The sequence below is a fragment of the Fundulus heteroclitus genome, chromosome 9 (assembly GCF_011125445.2).
Source record: "Fundulus heteroclitus isolate FHET01 chromosome 9, MU-UCD_Fhet_4.1, whole genome shotgun sequence".
NCBI classification, from domain to species: Eukaryota; Metazoa; Chordata; class Actinopteri; order Cyprinodontiformes; family Fundulidae; genus Fundulus; species Fundulus heteroclitus.
In genome coordinates this window covers 34146538-34165432 of record NC_046369.1, presented here as the reverse complement: position 1 = coordinate 34165432, position 18895 = coordinate 34146538, and the positions used below count along the sequence as shown (strand labels likewise).

At 43.0% G+C, this 18895-nt stretch overlaps 1 protein-coding gene across 1 annotated transcript in view; it reads left to right on the top strand.

The window, feature by feature from the left end:
* Positions 1–17727, top strand: part of lpp (LIM domain containing preferred translocation partner in lipoma) — a 194263-nt gene extending 176536 nt beyond the window's left edge. Inside the window, exons 10-12 of the mRNA XM_012861169.3 lie at positions 6234–6412; positions 10479–10599; positions 13820–17727. Coding sequence (XP_012716623.2) covers positions 6234–6412; positions 10479–10599; positions 13820–13948 — 429 coding nt within the window. The 3' untranslated portion in view covers positions 13949–17727. The remainder of the gene's footprint in view (positions 1–6233; positions 6413–10478; positions 10600–13819) is intronic.
* The last annotated feature ends 1168 nt before the right edge of the window (positions 17728–18895 follow it).

Below are 18895 nucleotides of genomic sequence, written 5' to 3'. Positions count from 1 at the left end.
AACACACTCATAAAAGATAGGACTTTGTAAAGGTGTCGCGTCCTGTTTGTGTGTCTTCATACCATCGCAACAGTGGTCCTGATGCTCAGACACATCACAGACGGATGGATGGTGTCAGAACCATTGGACAGCAATAGGACATGTAACAGTTTAGGCCACATGCCAGAGGCTGTGGATGTGAAACAGGTCAGGGCTCTCAGGGGAGACAATGCGCTCCTAAACTTCTCCACCTCCAGGGCCTGAGCAGACCGCAGATCAGGAAACGTCGGCGCTTCCGCTATCCTTCCACAAATGTGTGGAGGTTTGAGTCCAGCTAAGCTTCCCTCAACCTAAACGAATTTCTGGCATTTCCCCCCGGCCATTACCTGTGTGATTTGGCTTCAGAGAGCAATAAAACACCCGTGAACTGACTAAAGGCAGCTCCCAAAACCTCCGTCCAGTTGCTGCATTTTAAGGAGCTTAAGCAAAATATCTCACAAGCTGCTTCTTTCAATTAGAAGCAGTTTTTGTTGGGAAACTAAAGTTCAGTCTCAGAAGCATCATTAATCTTTGAAACTTAGAGACTATTTACTCAGGTCTGCTTCTGAAAAATGCATTTACTTCAAATACTTAAAGGCATGCAAAAAGAAAATATTTCCTCAGTGCTGCTTAGTTCTCTACTGGAGGACAGAGCTAGGCTTATTCAAAGCCATCTACTGTAATTAAAAGTAAGCAAAACTATGGATTCTATTATTTCAATGACAAAGTATTTGGATGAAAACATGTTAGATAAGCATATTAGATAAAAGAATATTCATATGAGTAATTCATGTCTCAACAGATCAAAATAATGTTAAAATACTGTGAAAGTTGCTAAAGGTTTTTTTTCCACTTATTCCAGTGATTTTGCAGCAACATTTTAGCTAGTGTTAGCCAATCCCCTGAGACCAATTTTATCTAATTCCGATTTCTTTATAATTAACAGCTTTTAAAATATGTCTTTCTTGCCATCTTGCCTTGAGCTTCTGTAAATATTTATATGAGAAGAAATGTTGACATCATAGTGTGTGTGTGAGGTAGCGGTTACTGTAAAATAGTTTATTTAAGCAATTTAAAAAAAGAAAAACCTATTTAGAATTGATATTTTAAACTGTTTTATGAATCTTATATTACAGATTAGTGCAATAAAGCGAGGTTAGTCAGGTATGCCTCAAAGCACTTTAAGGCATACCTGACTGTATGAGAAGTGTTCTACAAATAAAATTCAATTGATTTGATTTGTTTGATTGATTTTCAAACAAGTGCTCGACTGTGTAGCTAGTTGTAGTATTTAAGTGATCTGATGATGTATGTCTTTATAATTAGGTACACTGGTAAGTGCTGTACATGAAAAAACATTGCAGAAGAAAGAAAAAAACACTGCAGAGGAAAGCACGTTGCGGTGGAATTGCATTTTAAAAGTGTCGTCAGATAAAAAGATTTGCATCGCTGTAAAAAGAAGGTGAATTGAATTGATTTCTGAAAGGCTTTCATAGAATTAGGTTTAAATCTGCAACAGCTAAAGTCCCCTGCTGATGTTGGTGGTTTGCAGTGCAGGTTAATGTTCAATTCAATTCAGAAATACGATATTAATCCCAAAGGGAAAATACATGTTGTTGTAAGTCGAATTATGCAGGTCTCTCGTCACAGAGTTGTTGTAGATGCTGATGGCTGCAGGTGGGAAGGATCTCCTGTAGCGTTCTGTCTCACAGCGGGTCTGGAGGACTGAAGACATTCTGCTGTTGTTTGATGTCCAGGGTTGTCCATAATGTTCTTCATTTTATCAAGAATCAGACGCTCTCGTGGAGTAGGTCTTCTTTAAGATGATGATTAATTATGCTGATGTGTCCCTTTTTAAAGGAACCTTGTTGTTTTTCTCAAATAATGACCTTGTTTCCCTGTTGCTGTTGTTTCTGGTTTGCAGCATTGTCTTTATTTCTCCTGCTTCTCTTCCTTCACGAGGCCTGACAGGTTAATGAAACTACCTGTCATGTTCCAAGCTTCCTTGCTCTGTATTTAGCCCATGATGGTTTTTTGGTGAAAGGATTCATTCTTGGCCCGCTTGATTGGTCCACATTAAGCAGTAAAAGGGAGGAGAAGCCGCTTGTCAGGGTTAGTTAGATCAGGAGACACCTTCCCTCAGGAAGTAAGAGGGTTGGTGTTTTGACTCATAGTTCACCAAGGAATCAGTATCTGTTGTTCACTCCAAAGACAGCCAAACAGCAGCGCTCCATCTTTCATCAGTCCTTTGTTAGATTATATTGAGCTGCCTTTACTATGGTGTAGTTAATTCACACGGCCTGGCCTGGCGTGACTGTCACAATGTGAGAGGGCAGGACACACACACACACACACACACACACACACACACACACACACACACACACACACACATTCTCAGAGAGAGTCAGATTTTGGACAACTCCGAGTTCAGTGTGCCAGCCCTTAAATTGCGTGCGGTCTCGCTTCACTCCGGCCTGCCTCCTGTCAGCCCGACTTGGCCGTGTGGGGAAAAAAAAGGAACAGATAGGTGTAAAATCTGTGTTGATAGTGTTGGCAGAGACTGCGAGCAGCTTAATCTCAGCAATATGCTCCGTCACATTCCCAAGTGTTTACTTTTTCTGCTCCAAACATGCTGGAAGACATCGCTGGTTCAGGCCTGGCTTTTACCAGCACACATTTCTGATTCCTCTGTTGCGTTTCCGCCGAGCGAGAAAATATCCGTCCTCTTATTCCTAACCTCCATTTAAGTGTATCTTTGTAAAATCATCAAAGGTTCGCTTGTTTGAAGATTCAATCACATTTTCAGCTTTTCTTTTTTAACCCTGGGATTACTGATTAATTCAACTCTACTTCTCAGACATGTGAAAACTGAATGATATATCAGGAATTTTCTTGATCTTGATCGTTTTATTCTACCATGGTAACATAGTAGCAAATTCTACCATGTCTCATAAGGAATACTAGACATAAATAAGAAAAAAATAATTTCAGCAAACATAACAGATATCCTGACTAAATAAAAAATATATATATTTTGAAATAATTTTATTGATTAATGGGAAAAATCCAAACCATCCACGCTCCGTGTTGAGAACATAAACTATTAACCTGACACATAGTTTTTATATCACTTTGGGGAAATTTTGGCCACTCTATTAGCAAAACTTGTATTTTCTATTCTTTTATTTCTAGCCAATCAGTGATGGAGCTGCTGGTGTGCTTTACATCATTGCCAGCAAGTGTATTTGGATTCTAAGTTTATGGTTCCACAGAAAATGGCAATGTTTCTGAAATGTTAGTTTCACACCTGGTGTAACATGCCAACATGTGACCTGCAGGATGAGTTGCAGATGCACTCTTAGAGTAACTCAGCCACTCCTGGGAAGGTTTTTCACTCTTCCGTGTTTTTGCCTCATGGATAACGGCTCTCACTGTAGTTCAGTGGCTTTGTAACCCTTTCCAGACTCCTAGTTATAAATATAATTATTTCTCAGCTAACCTTGAATGTCTTTAGATCGTTTAAATTCTTTGAACCTACTTCATGTTGCTAAACGGGTTCTACCCAGGCTTCATGATTCCACAGGCCTGGGTGTAATTTATTAATTACCAAAAATAAAAGATTAATTACGGTTTAATCATGATTTAGCAAGGGTGGCGATGACTTTTACACATAAGGCCATGGTGGCTGAGACAGCCTTTGCTCTTAATAAATGAAATCAATATTTGAAAACATCTCTTTATATAAACTGCAAGTACTGATCTTAAGTAAAAACAAATAAGATTAATGGCTCTTTAGAAACAATCAGTCGGAGTGTGACTACTTGTTTCTTTGCTACATCTGTGTAGTTTAGCTTTAAAACACCGGGGATTCCTCAGCCATTTTAAACGCTTCCTTCTGACCGCGTGCCTCGCTTTAACAGACGGCCGGGTCAAACTCTGTCCCAGAACCTGCAGCTCGATAGCGAGAACCCGAGCCGGACTGTGTCGACACTTTTGGAGTTTGTGAGCAAAAGAGAAACGGATTAAATCAAGAAAAAAAAAGGGGGCCACGTTTGACTTTAACGCACCTCACTCACCCCGTGGTTCAGCAGGAGGCTGTCTGACCTAAATTCACTTTACCTCATCTGCCTAGACATTTGTTTAGCCTTCTGGGCAAACACTTACACAAATGTATGAAGGAGAGAGAGAGAGGTGGAAGGGATTGAGGGGGGTGGGGGGGGTTAAGAAGAGAATACATATGCTTGAGTATATCACATGCAGCGGAGGGGGAAAGCGGCATGCGGACATGTGCAGACGTATACAGCCCTCTAGTGGCAGACTGCGGAGGGGCCGGGCCGTGTGAACGACGGGGGCCGGACTGATTTATGCAGAGGCACTCAGACCGTGAGTGGAAGTGGAGCCCAGCCAAAGGACTGGGAGCACGTGCACGTTCCTCCGGTTTGACATCAGAGCCCGGGTTTGTGTAACAGAGCAAATAAACGTTACCTAACCCAAAACAAGAGGAGTCACGAGCGGGAGCCAGGAAAACAGGAGCCGAGCAGAACGAGCGAATTGAGGTCATAGAATCTTACCATCAGAGGAAACGAGAGGAAATTTTTTTTGTCTTTTTAGTAGCGAACTCATTACAGTGGCCCGGAGGATCTGTGTGCTATGAAATCATATGCTCTAGTTAAGCTAAACAAGGGCAAGGTATTCCCACATGAAGGCCAGATGAGAATAAGGAAGTAGGAATGCAGACAGACGAGTTGAGGATGGTTTAATGCTGCTTGGCCCTGGTATCCTACTCACATTCTCAGGTTGTAAATACCCCCCCCCCCCGTACCCCCCACACCCCACCCCCCGTCTCTGATTCTATGCGTGCGTGAGGCAAACCTCAAGGGTTCGGAGCAGCGAGCTCATTAAAGGCTTTATTCCACTTCCAGGATCGCTCAGGATTGCAATATGGACATTGTTTACACACAAATGTTGCCCTGGGAATAATGTTTATTTCTATTACCATCTTGGAGGCAGAGGAAGAGGAGGGGGGCGGGGGGTGGAGGGGGGGTGGGGGGTTGTCTGCACACATTGCTTTTCATGAAATACAGCCTCTCCAGGAGTGCTTTGAAGAAACGGACGTTTTTCAAACCACTTTCTTCTCCCGCCCCAGGTCGTACATCAGCCCCCCCCCCCCCACACCCCCCCCTTGCCCTCCTTCAGCCCCTCTGGGGCCACGCCATCATGTTACTAGGCTCATATCAGTAGCTGGTTTACATTGCAGCCGGGACGACCCCCATTCTAGCGAGATAGGAGGGGCGGCTTTTCCCGCTCATTAGCATGTAAACTATAAATGTCAGCGCGTGTGAGACGCATCCTGAGCAGGGAGGACGGCTGGGAGCTTTACCTCGGCCGAGCGGTCACATAAGTGTCATTTTAAACGGCAGGGCCCCGCCAGCGCATCTGGGAGGCAGCGCGTGACGCAGCGCAGTGTTGCTACACACCCGGAGCTGTGTTTGGAAACACTGAGGCAGCTTGCTACTACAGCGGGGGCCAATGGGAACCACTGAACCGTGCACTCTTTTGCCCAGCCAAGCGCACAGACAGAGGGCGGGGGAGCTGAGGGGGGAGGGTGGGGGGGGGGGCTGCAGAGATCCAGGAAATGCCTGAGCGAGAGGCTGCCACAGCGGGGCCCATCAGCTCACACACAGTCTCATCAGGCCACACATTGATCACCCTCCCATGATATATCCTCCCCCCCCTTTAACAGCGATGCCGTTTAGAGAGCCAGCCGTTATTTATGAAATATTGAAATAACAAATGGCCTCTCTGTGCAGATATTAAGAAGAGAGATGCCACAGATAAGTCAGGGGCGGGCGGCAGCCGCGTCCCACCGCGGGCTGTCTGCCCAGTCGCCTGGCTGCAGAAAACCTGCAGTCATCACAAATTGGAAATATTTACAGTGCTCGCTCTTGCATAAGGCAGGATGGAGTGAGGGAGAGGACGGCTGAGGAATGACTGCGTTTGTGTTCCAGCGTCAGAGGCTTTTAAGGACAGCTCAGCCAAAGGTCTCCGGCGTGGAGCTGTTGCAAAAGCAGAGGGAGCAGAGTGGCTGGATTCAGATCATATGTTCCACATTAGAGGATGCTAACTAAAACCTGCCTCCAATCTGTTACCCATCCATTAAACGTTTAAAGACTCTCGTTGCGTCATCGTGCGCTTGTGTTTGTGTTTTTCAGAACACTCTGGAGACCTGCAACATCTGCAGAAAGCCAATCATGGAGCGCATCCTGCGGGCGACGGGCAAGGCCTACCACCCTCACTGCTTCACCTGCGTGGTGTGTCACCGCAGCCTGGACGGGATCCCGTTCACCGTGGATGCCTCCAACCACATCCACTGCATCGAGGACTTCCACAAGTAAGCAGCCAAACTGCTCCACATACAGGAGTTTGAAAAAGCGTTCAGCCGTCTTGAGCTTTTTCACATTTTGTTGATTTCTGTTGAGCCCCCTTTACTCTGATACCCCCAAATAAAGTCTAAGGAACACAGTAGGCAGGCCAGAGGGCAGGTTGGGGCTAAAAAGCAACGATGACTGAGCTTGAGCTGTTTTGCAAAGAGGAATGGGCAATAATTTGAGGCGGCAGATGTTCAAAGCTGCTACAGTCATACCCCGCTGTAAATGCAGTGAAAGGTGGTTCTACAAAGTACTGACTCAGGGCGGGCTGAATACAAATGCTCCCCACACTTTTCAGCTTTCAATTTCTAAATTAAAAAAATTTAATTAATGCGTGATTTTCTGTCCGCTTCATTGATGTTGCTGCCCTTGGGGTAAAATCCCCATAAAATACATGGTTTATGGTTAAAACCTGGCAAATGGTTGAAGGAGTTTGAATACTTTATCAAGGCATTGTAGGTAAAACATTTTCCTTTACACAATCACACAAAATGATTTACAGAATGATTTTATTAAAGAAAAACTTTTTTTTTTCCAACCAAATATACTGAAATTAAAGGCTAGATAGTTTTTCATAGTTCAGTGAACGATTCGGCAACTGCAATAAAAGCTGATTTTCTTTCAAGACTTTGCCTCCTTTTTACCTGGGTTTCTCCTAAATAAGGCTGGCACTGTAGGTGTACTACCCAGACTTTGATCTGAAGAGCTCTCTGGATAACACCTGCACCAAGGCAGGTCCTTTTCAAACTAAACTTTTGTCTTCTCCCATACATCTATGAGCTCTGGATAAGGTTTGGTAATACTTGGGCATGACGGGAAAACCACGCAATCACTGCTTCCTGCATTATCTCATCATGTGAAATGTGAAGGAAAAGCCAGCAATGAATCTTTCGACCTCAGTTGAATATTTGTTGCGTATATTGGGCTTGGAGAAGTTTGGAGAAATTTCAGCAACATCCCCGGTAAACTGGCACAATGATTCCTGTATTAGATGAGAAAACTTTGCCGGTGGCTGCCAACAGCCAAGGAGTGAGAAGGATAACGGGACATTGAGCAGCTACAGGTGCAGCTGAATGTCAGTGTAGCTCTGTCTGTGATTTTAAAAACACCGTCAGGGTTGGGTTTGCAGATTATTTTCTTAGCATCAACTGGTTAAACACAGAAAACCAGCGTCACTCTTCAACACGCTGCGCTGGCGGGTTAACGGTAGGAGCGTTCAAGCCTATACAGGCTATACAGGATCTCAGACTTCCTTGATGGGAATTACTGTCAACATTTTGAAGAAGCCATGTGATCCTGAGATGTGGACATGAATTTAATGGTGCATTCCTGTCATTGTACCAGACAGCAGGGATTGTGTAAGCCTCATTTTACCAGAAATGTTTTTCTGCTCAGTGACCACAAGGGAAACCGAAGGAGACTGCAGGCTTGCTCTGTGTGTGTGTGTTTGTCCGTGTGTGTGTGCGTGCATGTGTGTGTGTGTGTGTGTGTGTGCGTGCGCGCAGAGAGGCACGGCCGCTCCGGACCCGCTGTGTGATTCCACATGGCACGTGTGACCTCAGCAGCCTTTGTTTCGAGGAAATTTCCAGCCCCAGCCCGTGCTGATCCTGCACAGCCGTGGTTCCCCCAGAGCCACACGCAGCCTTTACTTCCCGACTCAGATACTGAATAAGAATGTGTATTAGAGGAAGTGTTGGTCTGACTTCTGGTCAATGAACAGGACCTACAATCTCTGCCTGTTTTTCACATCCTCATTCCTATTGTTAGAAAAACCTCTTCTCCTTAAAGGCAATTCCAGAGTTACTCATGTGAAATCTTGATCTGTCAGTGGCGCTCTGAACGTTGGTTGCGTACTGTAAATGCATCTTTTTCCTGACTTTGGCATCTTTTTAAAGCTAAACTGGATTTGTGGGCATTTAGCCACATGGTTTCATTGGTGGTGAATGAGACAGTTTAAGAGTACATTTGCTGTTGATTTAAGGCAAAAGAAAACAAATTATATGCTAATGATTGTATGAGGGTTTGTCTCTTGTAAATGAAGTAATTTCCAAAAAGAGCCAAATCTGTTATTAGTTCATCTGGGTACCATTGAATTCAGCCTTTTCACTTTTTGTCACATAACAAACCCCAAATGTGTCTCTTGGCATTTTATGGCAGACTAACACACAATTATGGCAGAATTGTGAGGTAGAAAAAAATTATAATAGGTTAATATCGTTTGTGTTGTGTTTGTCTTCAGCCTGCCTGAGTCAATACTTAGTAAAAGCACCATTGATTGTGATTACAGCTACAAGTCTTTTGGGATAAGTCCCACACATCCAGAGATATGTATTTCTGAATACCTCCTTCTCTGTCGGGTTGATGGAGAGCGTCTGTTAGCATCAGTTTTCCAAGTCTTGCCACAGATTTCCTGTTTGAAGTAGATATGAGCTTTGACTGGGACATTGTAGCACATTTCATTGTAGGTCTGGCTGTACAGGTTCCATCTCAAAAAATCAGAATACCATTGAAAAGTTCATGTATCTCAATTCACTAAATCAAACACATTATATAGATTAATCACAAAATGTTTTTTTGTGTGAAATATAATAATTTTCTGCATAAAGCTAATGAAAACACTACATTTAAGATTTGAATGTTATGTCAATTAAAAGCATGCTTCAATATCTGTATGTTAAAGTCTTCAATCTGAAAAACAAGCCTTATCAGAATGCATTTTCTAATTGATTGAGATCTACCTGTATGTTTAGAGTTCTTGTCCGTCTGCAAGGAGAAAATCTGGTCCCAGTCTCAAGTCTCTTTTACTTCCTGGGTTGCCTTGTATTTAGCACCATCCGTCTCCCATAAACTCTGACCTGCTTCCTTGTCACGGTAGAAGGAAAAATCTCCAACAATACTGCTAAAGCAACTCACAAGTGGCTAAGGGGAAATATTTGAATGTGCTGGAATGGCCGAGTCAACGTCCAGATCTCAACCCAGGTGAGAATCTGCGGGTAGACTTGAAGATCACTGTTCACAAGTGAAAACCAGCTAACATGAAGGAGCTGGAGCAGTTCTGCTTTAAGGAATGGGCAAAAATCCCAGAGGCCATGTGTGCTTACCTCAGCGACTGATCCAAAGCCACTTGCAGCTGGAATAGCAGCTGAAGGCCTCTACAACATACTGAGTTTAGAGTTTATTGACAAAAAAGCTAATTAAAAAACGTACAGACAGGCAGGTGACACAGGAACCAGGAACATGACTGAACAGAGATCAGAACAGGGTAGCATAACCTGACAAAGACTGAAGGTGGGCTGGCTGGCTAAATAGAGAGGAGAACAAAGGGAAAGACAGGTGATGCAATTAACACAGGTCCAGTAAATAGGAGGGCAATAATATGGCTGGGATGGCAGGAAGACAGAACCTAACAGAATCATGATGAATGAACAGATGTGGTAAAATACACCCATTGCTAAACTAAAGACAGGTAGGAACATATAGATCTAATGAACAGGAATAACACACTTAAATCGTAATGAGAAGAAAACAAACTAATTACAAAAACCAGAATCTACAGATGATCAACAATACTGAAGGGCTGCAAAACACAAAACAGAACTGCTGGGTCCCCAGGAACCTAAACCTAAGTATTCAAACCCCTGGGGATCCTGACATTGACATGTTGTTTTGTAACCTAACCCATGTTTTATACCAAGTTTCCCCTGATTCCCCAAGATTTATACCAAGAACGGCCTTTAGTCACTAAGTATGTGACTTCTGAAGGCAGCACCGGGTATAAGTGTAAACAAGAATCAATCCAAAAGCACGCCACACTTTTCAGATTTTTATTTGAAAATAAATATGCGAGTCATGTATTAGTTCTACTTTCCAGTCCATGCACCGCCACTACATTGTGTCGGTCTGGGAAGTAATATCCCAATAAAAAAGTTTTTGGTTGTAATGTGACAAAGCTCAGGAGGAATCACTGAGTTTCAGTTTGTGCAACGTCCCATGCTGCCGCTCTGATCTCGTCTCTGCTGTGTCTCACAGGAAGTTTGCTCCACGCTGCTGTGTGTGCCATGAGCCCATAATGCCGGCACCGGGCCAGGAGGAGACGGTCCGTATTGTGGCCCTGGATCGTGACTTCCACGTGAAGTGTTACCGCTGCGAGGTAGGCATCCTTCCTCTGTGCATCTTTTTTTGTTTTTTTGCTTCTGTAGCAGAGTGGCAGGTATCCGCAGCATGACGCTGTCAGGCTGAACATGCAAGCGCGTCCCTGAGTCGCCCTTTCAAGGAGGCGAGTGAATCATCGCTCTCTTTTCCGCTCTGGAATAACTTTCGCTCTCTCCCAGGCGACTTTTACGAACTTACATGGTAACCAGCCTGTCGGAAGCAGTGCGATTAGCTGATAAGTGCCGCTGAGACAGTATGTGCCCGGCTGAAGGAGAAGGAGTTCATCACATTGTCAGAAAGCTGTGCTGGTGCGAGCACATGGTGCTGCTGGCAGATGGAAAGGTCAAAGCAAAGCAAGGCAGATTAGTTCAGCTGAAGAGGCTCAACAAGAGAAGAACTTTGTCACCAGGGAGCCAGGGGTGGATGGATGGGACTGTTTGTGGTGGAAAAAAGATTGACTTTGGGCTTTTGTCACAGACAATAGGGATATAATGACAACTCTATCCTCCTTTACTTGCTAAAATAAAATCAGGCTATCTGGATTTATAAGCATAGGGGGAACAGCTTTCCAATGGAAAAGTTCAGCTGATATTACATTTGCACCTCATAAAATTAGAATGTCAGGTTTTGGGCTTTCATTAGCTGTAGTGTAAACCATAATCACCAAAATAAACCGATTTTAAAAATGTCACCGTGTGTGTAATAGATAAAAATGCAAACGGTCCACCTTTAAATTTGAATTACAGGAAAAATCTACTTTTCAATAATATTCTAATTTGAGCTCCACGTGTGTACAGGAAGCTTCTCATCGTCGTCAAACAACCGGCATCCTCAGGTCACTGAAACGTCGCTGTAAACAATTAAATTATTTATTTGTAGAAAGTAAACCCAACAACTTACATGATACTTTTGTAGCTGCTAAAGTTCAGTTTAGCTTCCTCCAGCATAATCTTCGAAATAGGATGTATGTGAGTGGATTTAAAGCTAGAAAAACTGTCAAGAAAAGAACACAGTTAACAGTTGTGAGCTGTAAACACACGTCTGGTGAATTGAAATGAGAAAAATAACAGGCAGAACTCAGTGTTGATAGAAAAAAATCTCCGGCTGCAGGATACTGGAGCTAATCAGCTGTAGAACCTTTTAGAAATAGGTAAGAGTTATAGAAAAGTTCTCAGAAATAGACTCTAAAGCACAAGGAAAAATTCATGTGGTCTGAAAAGTCCAGGGGTTTAAATCATACATGTGTAAAGAGGCTCCATTTCCTTCATATATGCATGAGAGTGGGAGTGTTATGATAGGTTCAGGCGTAGGTTCGGTGTCCTGGGGTAGTTTCAGTCAGGATTCATCAATATCAGGCACTTAAAATTAAAGCTAATTTCTCAGGATTCATTTAGATTTGTTGTAAAAAATGGTGCTTGAACTTCATTTCCCCCACAAAGTTCACACCAATCTGGGAATCAGCGTTATGCATGCCCTTGACACAGCTTGAATGCTCCGCTTATCAGGAAATAGCAGCAAATTTAAAAATCTGAAAGCAAAACAGGAGAAAAGCTTGAATAGCCTTTTTATCCAAAAAAAAATGTGATTGACTTCTGACCTGGCTCACCTACTGGTCGTCTCATTATCGCTTGGCGGGGCCAAGTGATGAGTTTTCTTCGAATTCAGCTGCTCAGATGTTCTCTGAAACGGTTGAATGTTCTCAGAAACTGCTTTGTTTATAGACAAGGATAAAACATGATTCACAAGGCAGTAATAAAATCGGCAGACCTTTTCAGGGAACACTTCTTTTACTCATAATGTTGTCAAGAAACGTCAGGAAAGGCCAAGGTGCTGCAGAGTGAATGCCGAGAAAGGCCAATTAAAAATCCAATCTCTTAACGACAACAAAGCCGCAGGAAGACTGAACAGGCTGACAAGTTAGTGCACTCTTTAAATGCTGTTTACACTTTAACTAGCGAAAAGTGATCCCAAGAATACATAAGGTTGTGCTGGAAGTCTTACCATCAAGGTTGATGTTAACAAATATGCAGTTATTTACCTTTTTTTTCTGGAATAGTTTGAGGAAAAAATTAAACAAGGAAAAGCGTTTTGTTCTCAGCTGACATTAAATAAGACTACATTTCTCTTGTTTAAGGTGGGTTAGATAATCACTAAATGCCAGAACAAGGAGGGAGGATTTTTCTAACTTCCTTTCTTTGCCTTTGCTGTATGCTGGTCAAACATTTTCAGATCCTCCCACAAGCTTCTCACAGACCTGTCCTGGAGTTCGTATCAAGCGTCTGGAGCTAGAGATCAAAGATGGCCCTAGGATCCAGTGATGCATTTCAAAAAATGTATCAGCTGGTATAGTAAAGATCTTTTAAAGAAAAGGGAAGATGTTCATGAACTCAGCACCGTAGCCTGCTTGGTGCCGCTGCTGTGTGAACTCGATGACTAACGATCATTAGGAGCACAGCTCCATAACAGCCGTTGGTAGCCTTTTCAGCAACCTGCTATTTTTCTGTAGACAAATCGGGGGTCTGAAGAAAATCAGGAAGCACCCAATAGGTTCAAAAAGCAACCGGTTATCATAGCAACGATCAGCTGGAGACTCTGTGGGAGGCTTTTGAGCCAAATTACGGACGTTAACAAGCTAGCATTTTCACATTGACTCTGCGTCATCCTAATTAGCCCTGAAGGACATAACGTCTTTGGAGGTCTTCATAGTCCTCATCTGCACGGGCATATTTTTAGAAAATTAGTTTAGCTGCTGCACATATTCAGCCATCTTCTAAATGATATACATATATTTGAACATTATGTCCTGTTTGTGCGTTATGTGTGAATCCGTGTGAATTCTGAGCCAGCGTCTCAACAACAATTGAAATATGGTGACATAATGACAAAAAAAGATTCGCGATTCCTGGTTCTTCTTCCGTAATTCACACTGTTTTTCACTTCATCTCAAGCTTTAACCACAAAGTCAGAGTGTTTTATGGGCATATTATGAGAAGGATTAACACAGAGAACAGTAGAACACTTAAATGGGAGTGAAAAAAAGAATGCTATTCAGAATTTATTGGCAATATAAATGTAAAAAACAAATTATGTCTCGTGTGGTATGCCACACCAAGCTTTGTCCTCTTTGTCTGAATAAAATCACATTAAAAGTGGCAAACAACTCACTGGAGAGGACTGCTTTGAGTGATCTGATTCATTTTTCTGCGTGTCTTCTGCAGGACTGCGGCTCTCTGCTTTCTGAGGGAGACAACCAGGGCTGCTACCCTCTGGATGGACACGTCCTCTGCAAAAACTGTAACACCAGCCGCATCCAGGCGCTCACCGCCAAGGCCACCACTGATCTCTGAGCGGCCTGCCGCCCGCTCAGCTCCACTGTGATTACCCAGCAAGCACTCTTTCCTTATTTCTTACGTGCCTTTTATACCCATCCACTGAAGCCCACAACCTTCGGCATTCACACACACACACACACAACCTATATCCTTCTATATTTATGTTCACCTTAAGTTACGAGAAACGACATCACGCGTTCACCTTTGACATGTAGCACTGACACGGTACAATCACTGCAGGGACGTTTTATGGTATTGAACTCCGCTTTAAAGCCAGCCTCTAATTACAGGAAGTGAGCGGCTGCCTTTCGTATTCGCTCCCAGCCTATCGGGTAACAAAGCCAATGATGCATCACCCAGTGTTACACTAAAAGTCCCCGTCTGTAGCTGGGCTTCGCTCAGTCAGGCTGCGTGAATGTTTCTCCCTCAGGTTTCCCATTTCTGATCTGAAAACCAGTCTGCCTCCCCAGTTACACGCAGCATGTCCACCCGGCAGGTGAGGTCTGTGTGTGTGTGTGTGTGTGTGTGTGCGGCTGACGCGCCGGCTTTTTATTTTTCCGGCCTGTTTTGAAAGTGTAGTGCAGAAACACCGACCAGCAGGGGATTAAATTACACAGTGGCGAGCGTAATCCAACGCCACTTCCACATAAACGGACGCCAAAGACCTAACGTTAGACCTCAGCGTTTCCTGTTTCCTTGTTTGATATGCAAGTGTACTAAAGTGCTGTTTACCTTCTGCTGCTTGGGACCACAAACAATCAGTTCCGCTGTCAGGAGCAAAACTCCCATCAGCTGGCTTTTTTGGTGCCTTCTTGACGCATTATTTTCCTCAGTGTTTCTGCTGTATGCAGCAGATTAACTCCAAGTGGCCTAAACCAGAACAATCACGACTTCTCATCAGATTGATGCTGCCTTATTTAATGAGTTTAATGTCACCCCCCCTTTATTTGTAGAGAATTATAAGAGATACAGTGAATACACTCCTATGCAATTTTCAACATTAGGTGCATTGACACTTTAGAAAAATGAAATGATGAAAAAGGAAATATTTTACTTGTACATATTGGAATTTAAGTGTCCTTATAGCAACCCTTAGGTCCAAACTCTGATGTTGGTACTGTGTGTCGCTGCGCTGTGTGACAGTATTTACACTCAGCTCTTTTATGTAGTGTTAGTCTGAAGCTGACGGGAGAACAAGGGACCAAGACAGATTTCCTGGAAAGTATTTTCATCTATTTTTAAGTAATCCGCCAAGCGAACGATCGGATTCTTCTTCCTCTTCCGCCTAATTGCTCCAACTAGACTCCTGAATATTTATGAGTTCAAGGTACCGTGTGAAGCTTGATACATTGGCTGACGGCTGTTTGCTGGAACACGCGCTGAAAGGAAAAGCTCCGCCCACAAAGATTTGGGTGGTTGGTTTTGCCCAGAAATGATTGTAAATCAGTAATTAAAGAAGCCATCCTTCTGATGAGTAACACTGAAGCGCCATGTTTAGCATTTGACTAGAAGACGTGACAGGGTGCCTTTAAGCAGCAAACACAGGGGAACGTAAAGACAGTAAAAGCCAATTTCTGATTTAGTTATAGACAAAGACTTCAATTATGTTATTTTTCTCTCCTTATTGTTTCTTTCACTTTATCTGTTCTAATGACAAATTATGCTCCAAATACAATCTGAGAATTAACAAATATCTGCAATGCACATCATGCTACTGCAGATCAGGATGTGATTAGACTGTGGCGATGTTGTTACCATGGGAACACTTTGTAAATAACTGTTTCAGTGAGGACGTGTTCAGCTAATCCTAAATGCTTCGATGACATTTGTCAGAGGCTTTTCCCTAAAAATAGCCCAAACTCATGAGTTGACATGCGACATATTCAGATTTCAGGGTGAGAAGGTGGCTGGCGGACAGAATCAGGCACCTCAGGCAGGAAGGAAGAAATGGCCGCTTCCCCGAAGGGTTAGCAAACCTGAACTCCTCAATCAATTTGTTGTTGTTTTTTTTGTTCTTTGGGTGACTAAATTATTTGTCACAAAGAAAATCCGAACATCTATGCAAAATCAATTTAGTCGTTTTCATGTCGCAGAATTTAGAGACCCGACTAGAGTCAAGAGAAATATCCTTTATTTTGAGTTCAAACTGCTGGAACTCTGAAGAAAGTGTGCTTCTCTTGGTTAACAGACACATGTTTAGGTTAGATGAAATAAATTGGTATACGCTGTTGTTATTTATGTAACCACCGCTGGAGCAAAAATAAGCTAGCAGCTGCCTTTAAATGATTAGCCGTCACCTGCAGCAAACAAAAGAACAAATGGAGATTTGCAGGTATTTTGATGTGCTTCTGTGAAGTTCTAATCAGAACTGGTTGCCTTATTGGTGGTAGATGGATGTTACATCTCAGTGAGTTTGCAGAATAGCGTAGGAATCCTCTTGGCAGTGGTTTATGGGTTTGGGTGAGGGGTAGCTGATATTAGCAAATGAAAACAGCTCCTGCATTAGCAGATACTGAAAGTGTACACAGTCACAAGGGTTGTTGCTGTTCCCTTACTGAACAACACCTATGTTGCTACGCTGGTTTAAGCAGCCGGCTCCAACAAGCCGCCTAATCAGCTGCGACTTGGCCGTCCGCTCTACGTTCGCTAAGGATGCAGTTAACCTCTTGGCTTTTGACATTTCTGAAAAAGTATTGCTAATTAATTATTAATATAAAATTCTTGGTATGTTCCAACATAACATTGTGTAGCGATAACAACGTTGTTGTACTGCCAATATTCATAAATACAGCGCTTTACGGAGGGCCTATCGATATCCATTTTCGTTTTTTTCCCATAACAAATGTGTTAACGCCCTAAATTATGTAAAAATTTATACAACATTAACAAAAAGGATTGATGTGCCTTGATTATTAAACATATTTAACCTGAGTTGTTGTAAATGGATGAAATCACACCCCAAATAGTGAACCAGGACAGCTGTCCACGTTAATATTTTATTTCCAGCTAACACTTGAAAAGCTGTTTGTTTGGTTAAAAACAAACAATTAATTAGGTAATGTTTACTAGAATTTTTTTTTTTTATCTAACCTAACCCACATCCGTGTTAAGTGGAAGTAAAATGTTGACAGAAAGTGGACGGCGGCCCTGGGTCACTTTTCTGAGTGCATCTCAAAGTGGGCATTTTTCCACTTTACTACAAACTGCTCTGCCACATTCTGACCACTACAGGTCAGGGAACATTTACTGATATCTCAACTATCCCTCGTCCCCTAAAATGAAAATGAGTGAGTTTCTCTGTTTTCAAGTATGAACCACATCCTTCCTGCCTGTCAATGATGTCTTTAAGAACCAGTTTTCTACAAAGTGTCCCCATGTTTTATATTATCTCACTTCTTTGAAGCATCATATAGTTTACAGTGTGACATGAGACCTCTGAAAGAGATGCTCCCACAAGTGCAAAGATCTGTGCTCTATGATTGTTGTTGTCTGTAAAAGTGTCTGTAGCAGAGCAGCAGCCGATCACTATACTGTTGCTGTGTGTCTCCTATCAAGTTGGCCCTCGGAGATTTTGACTCATTTATGTTTTTTTAACCAAATTAAATAAAGTTTCCGTCTAGTATTTCCAGCAGATCGGATGTTTCCGGCCGCAGCAGCTGAGTTTTATGTATTGATCAGAGTGAATTTTTCCAGCCTGTTGTCAAAGCAAAGCGTCTGTCTCTGAAACTGTAAAAGGGGCCATCATGTAGTATTTCTTATTTCTTTTCTTCTTTAATAAAAGCTTTGCAAAAGCACGGTGTCTCCTTGTTTTCTTTTAGTTTAGTTTTTTTTTTTTGCCCAGCATTCTTAATTATCCTAAAAAAAAAAAAAAAGTCCATGCCTGCTGTTTTATGTATTTTTTTCTGATCCTTGTCCAGTAGGCTCATCACGCTCTCCCCTGGCGCTTGTTAACACTTGGCCTTTTGGCCTCCAGTCCGTCGGATCGGGCCGGTTAATGAGCAGATTTTTTTTCCCCCGTCTGCTCCTCACGTTCCTCTAGATTCTGTAAGCGACCTCCTCCAGACTACACAGGCTTTTTATTTTTTTCTGAAAGAGAACAAAATAAGTCGCCTTCACGCCTTTCAAGGGTCACTAAAAAAACAGCCCCTCGGTGGTCACAGATACCTGCGCGCTCATACAGCTCCGATCCATAGCTTTGCTTCTTCAGACGAATCTGAATTGGACCCGTTTAAAGAGAAATCCGACACGACCCGCAACTACGACAGTGCTTTAGTTACAACACAAAAAAAAAACCGTGCGGTCTCCTCCTTTTTTTTTCTTCCTAAGAGAGAAGTGGCCGACACAATCAGGAAATGCACTCAGTGATAAACTATGCACACTGCTTAGATCAGCAAGACGCAGTTGTTAGAATAATTTAAAGACCTTTTTTTTTTTTTTTTTTTTTTAACTGTTGCCTCTTCAGGGGCTGCTTGATTTAATCCTCTTCATTTGTCATCTTTACTCGTGTGCTGCAAATCAGCGGTGAGTCACGCCGCGTTTCATTTCCTACCCGCAGATGGCAAGACGAGCAGCGATCGGAACCGTAGGAGCGGGCCGGAGTGGGGATGGGTTCGCAGGGCGACGACTACCCGCAGCTGTGGGGGGTTTGTCGGCGGAATATGAGATTAAAAGCGGCCTGTTTATCCACAGCTGACCTGCTGCTCACATTAAACACAGCGGTTACGTCACAGAGCTCTCGGGCCTCCGACACACAGGAGAGTGTGACCTCTTTCTCCGCTAGGAATCTGTAAAAAAAATTTCCTGGTGATGTTTTTTTCCTAAACATACTGGAGGACATAATCAGAGCGTCCCAGAGAGAGCGAGGAGCCTCCGGCAGATGAGCCGCTGACTTGCTTTACTGCACACAAATCTGCTGTTTACAAACAAATTGATGAGTGATGGACCCTCCAGCCAACATGATGT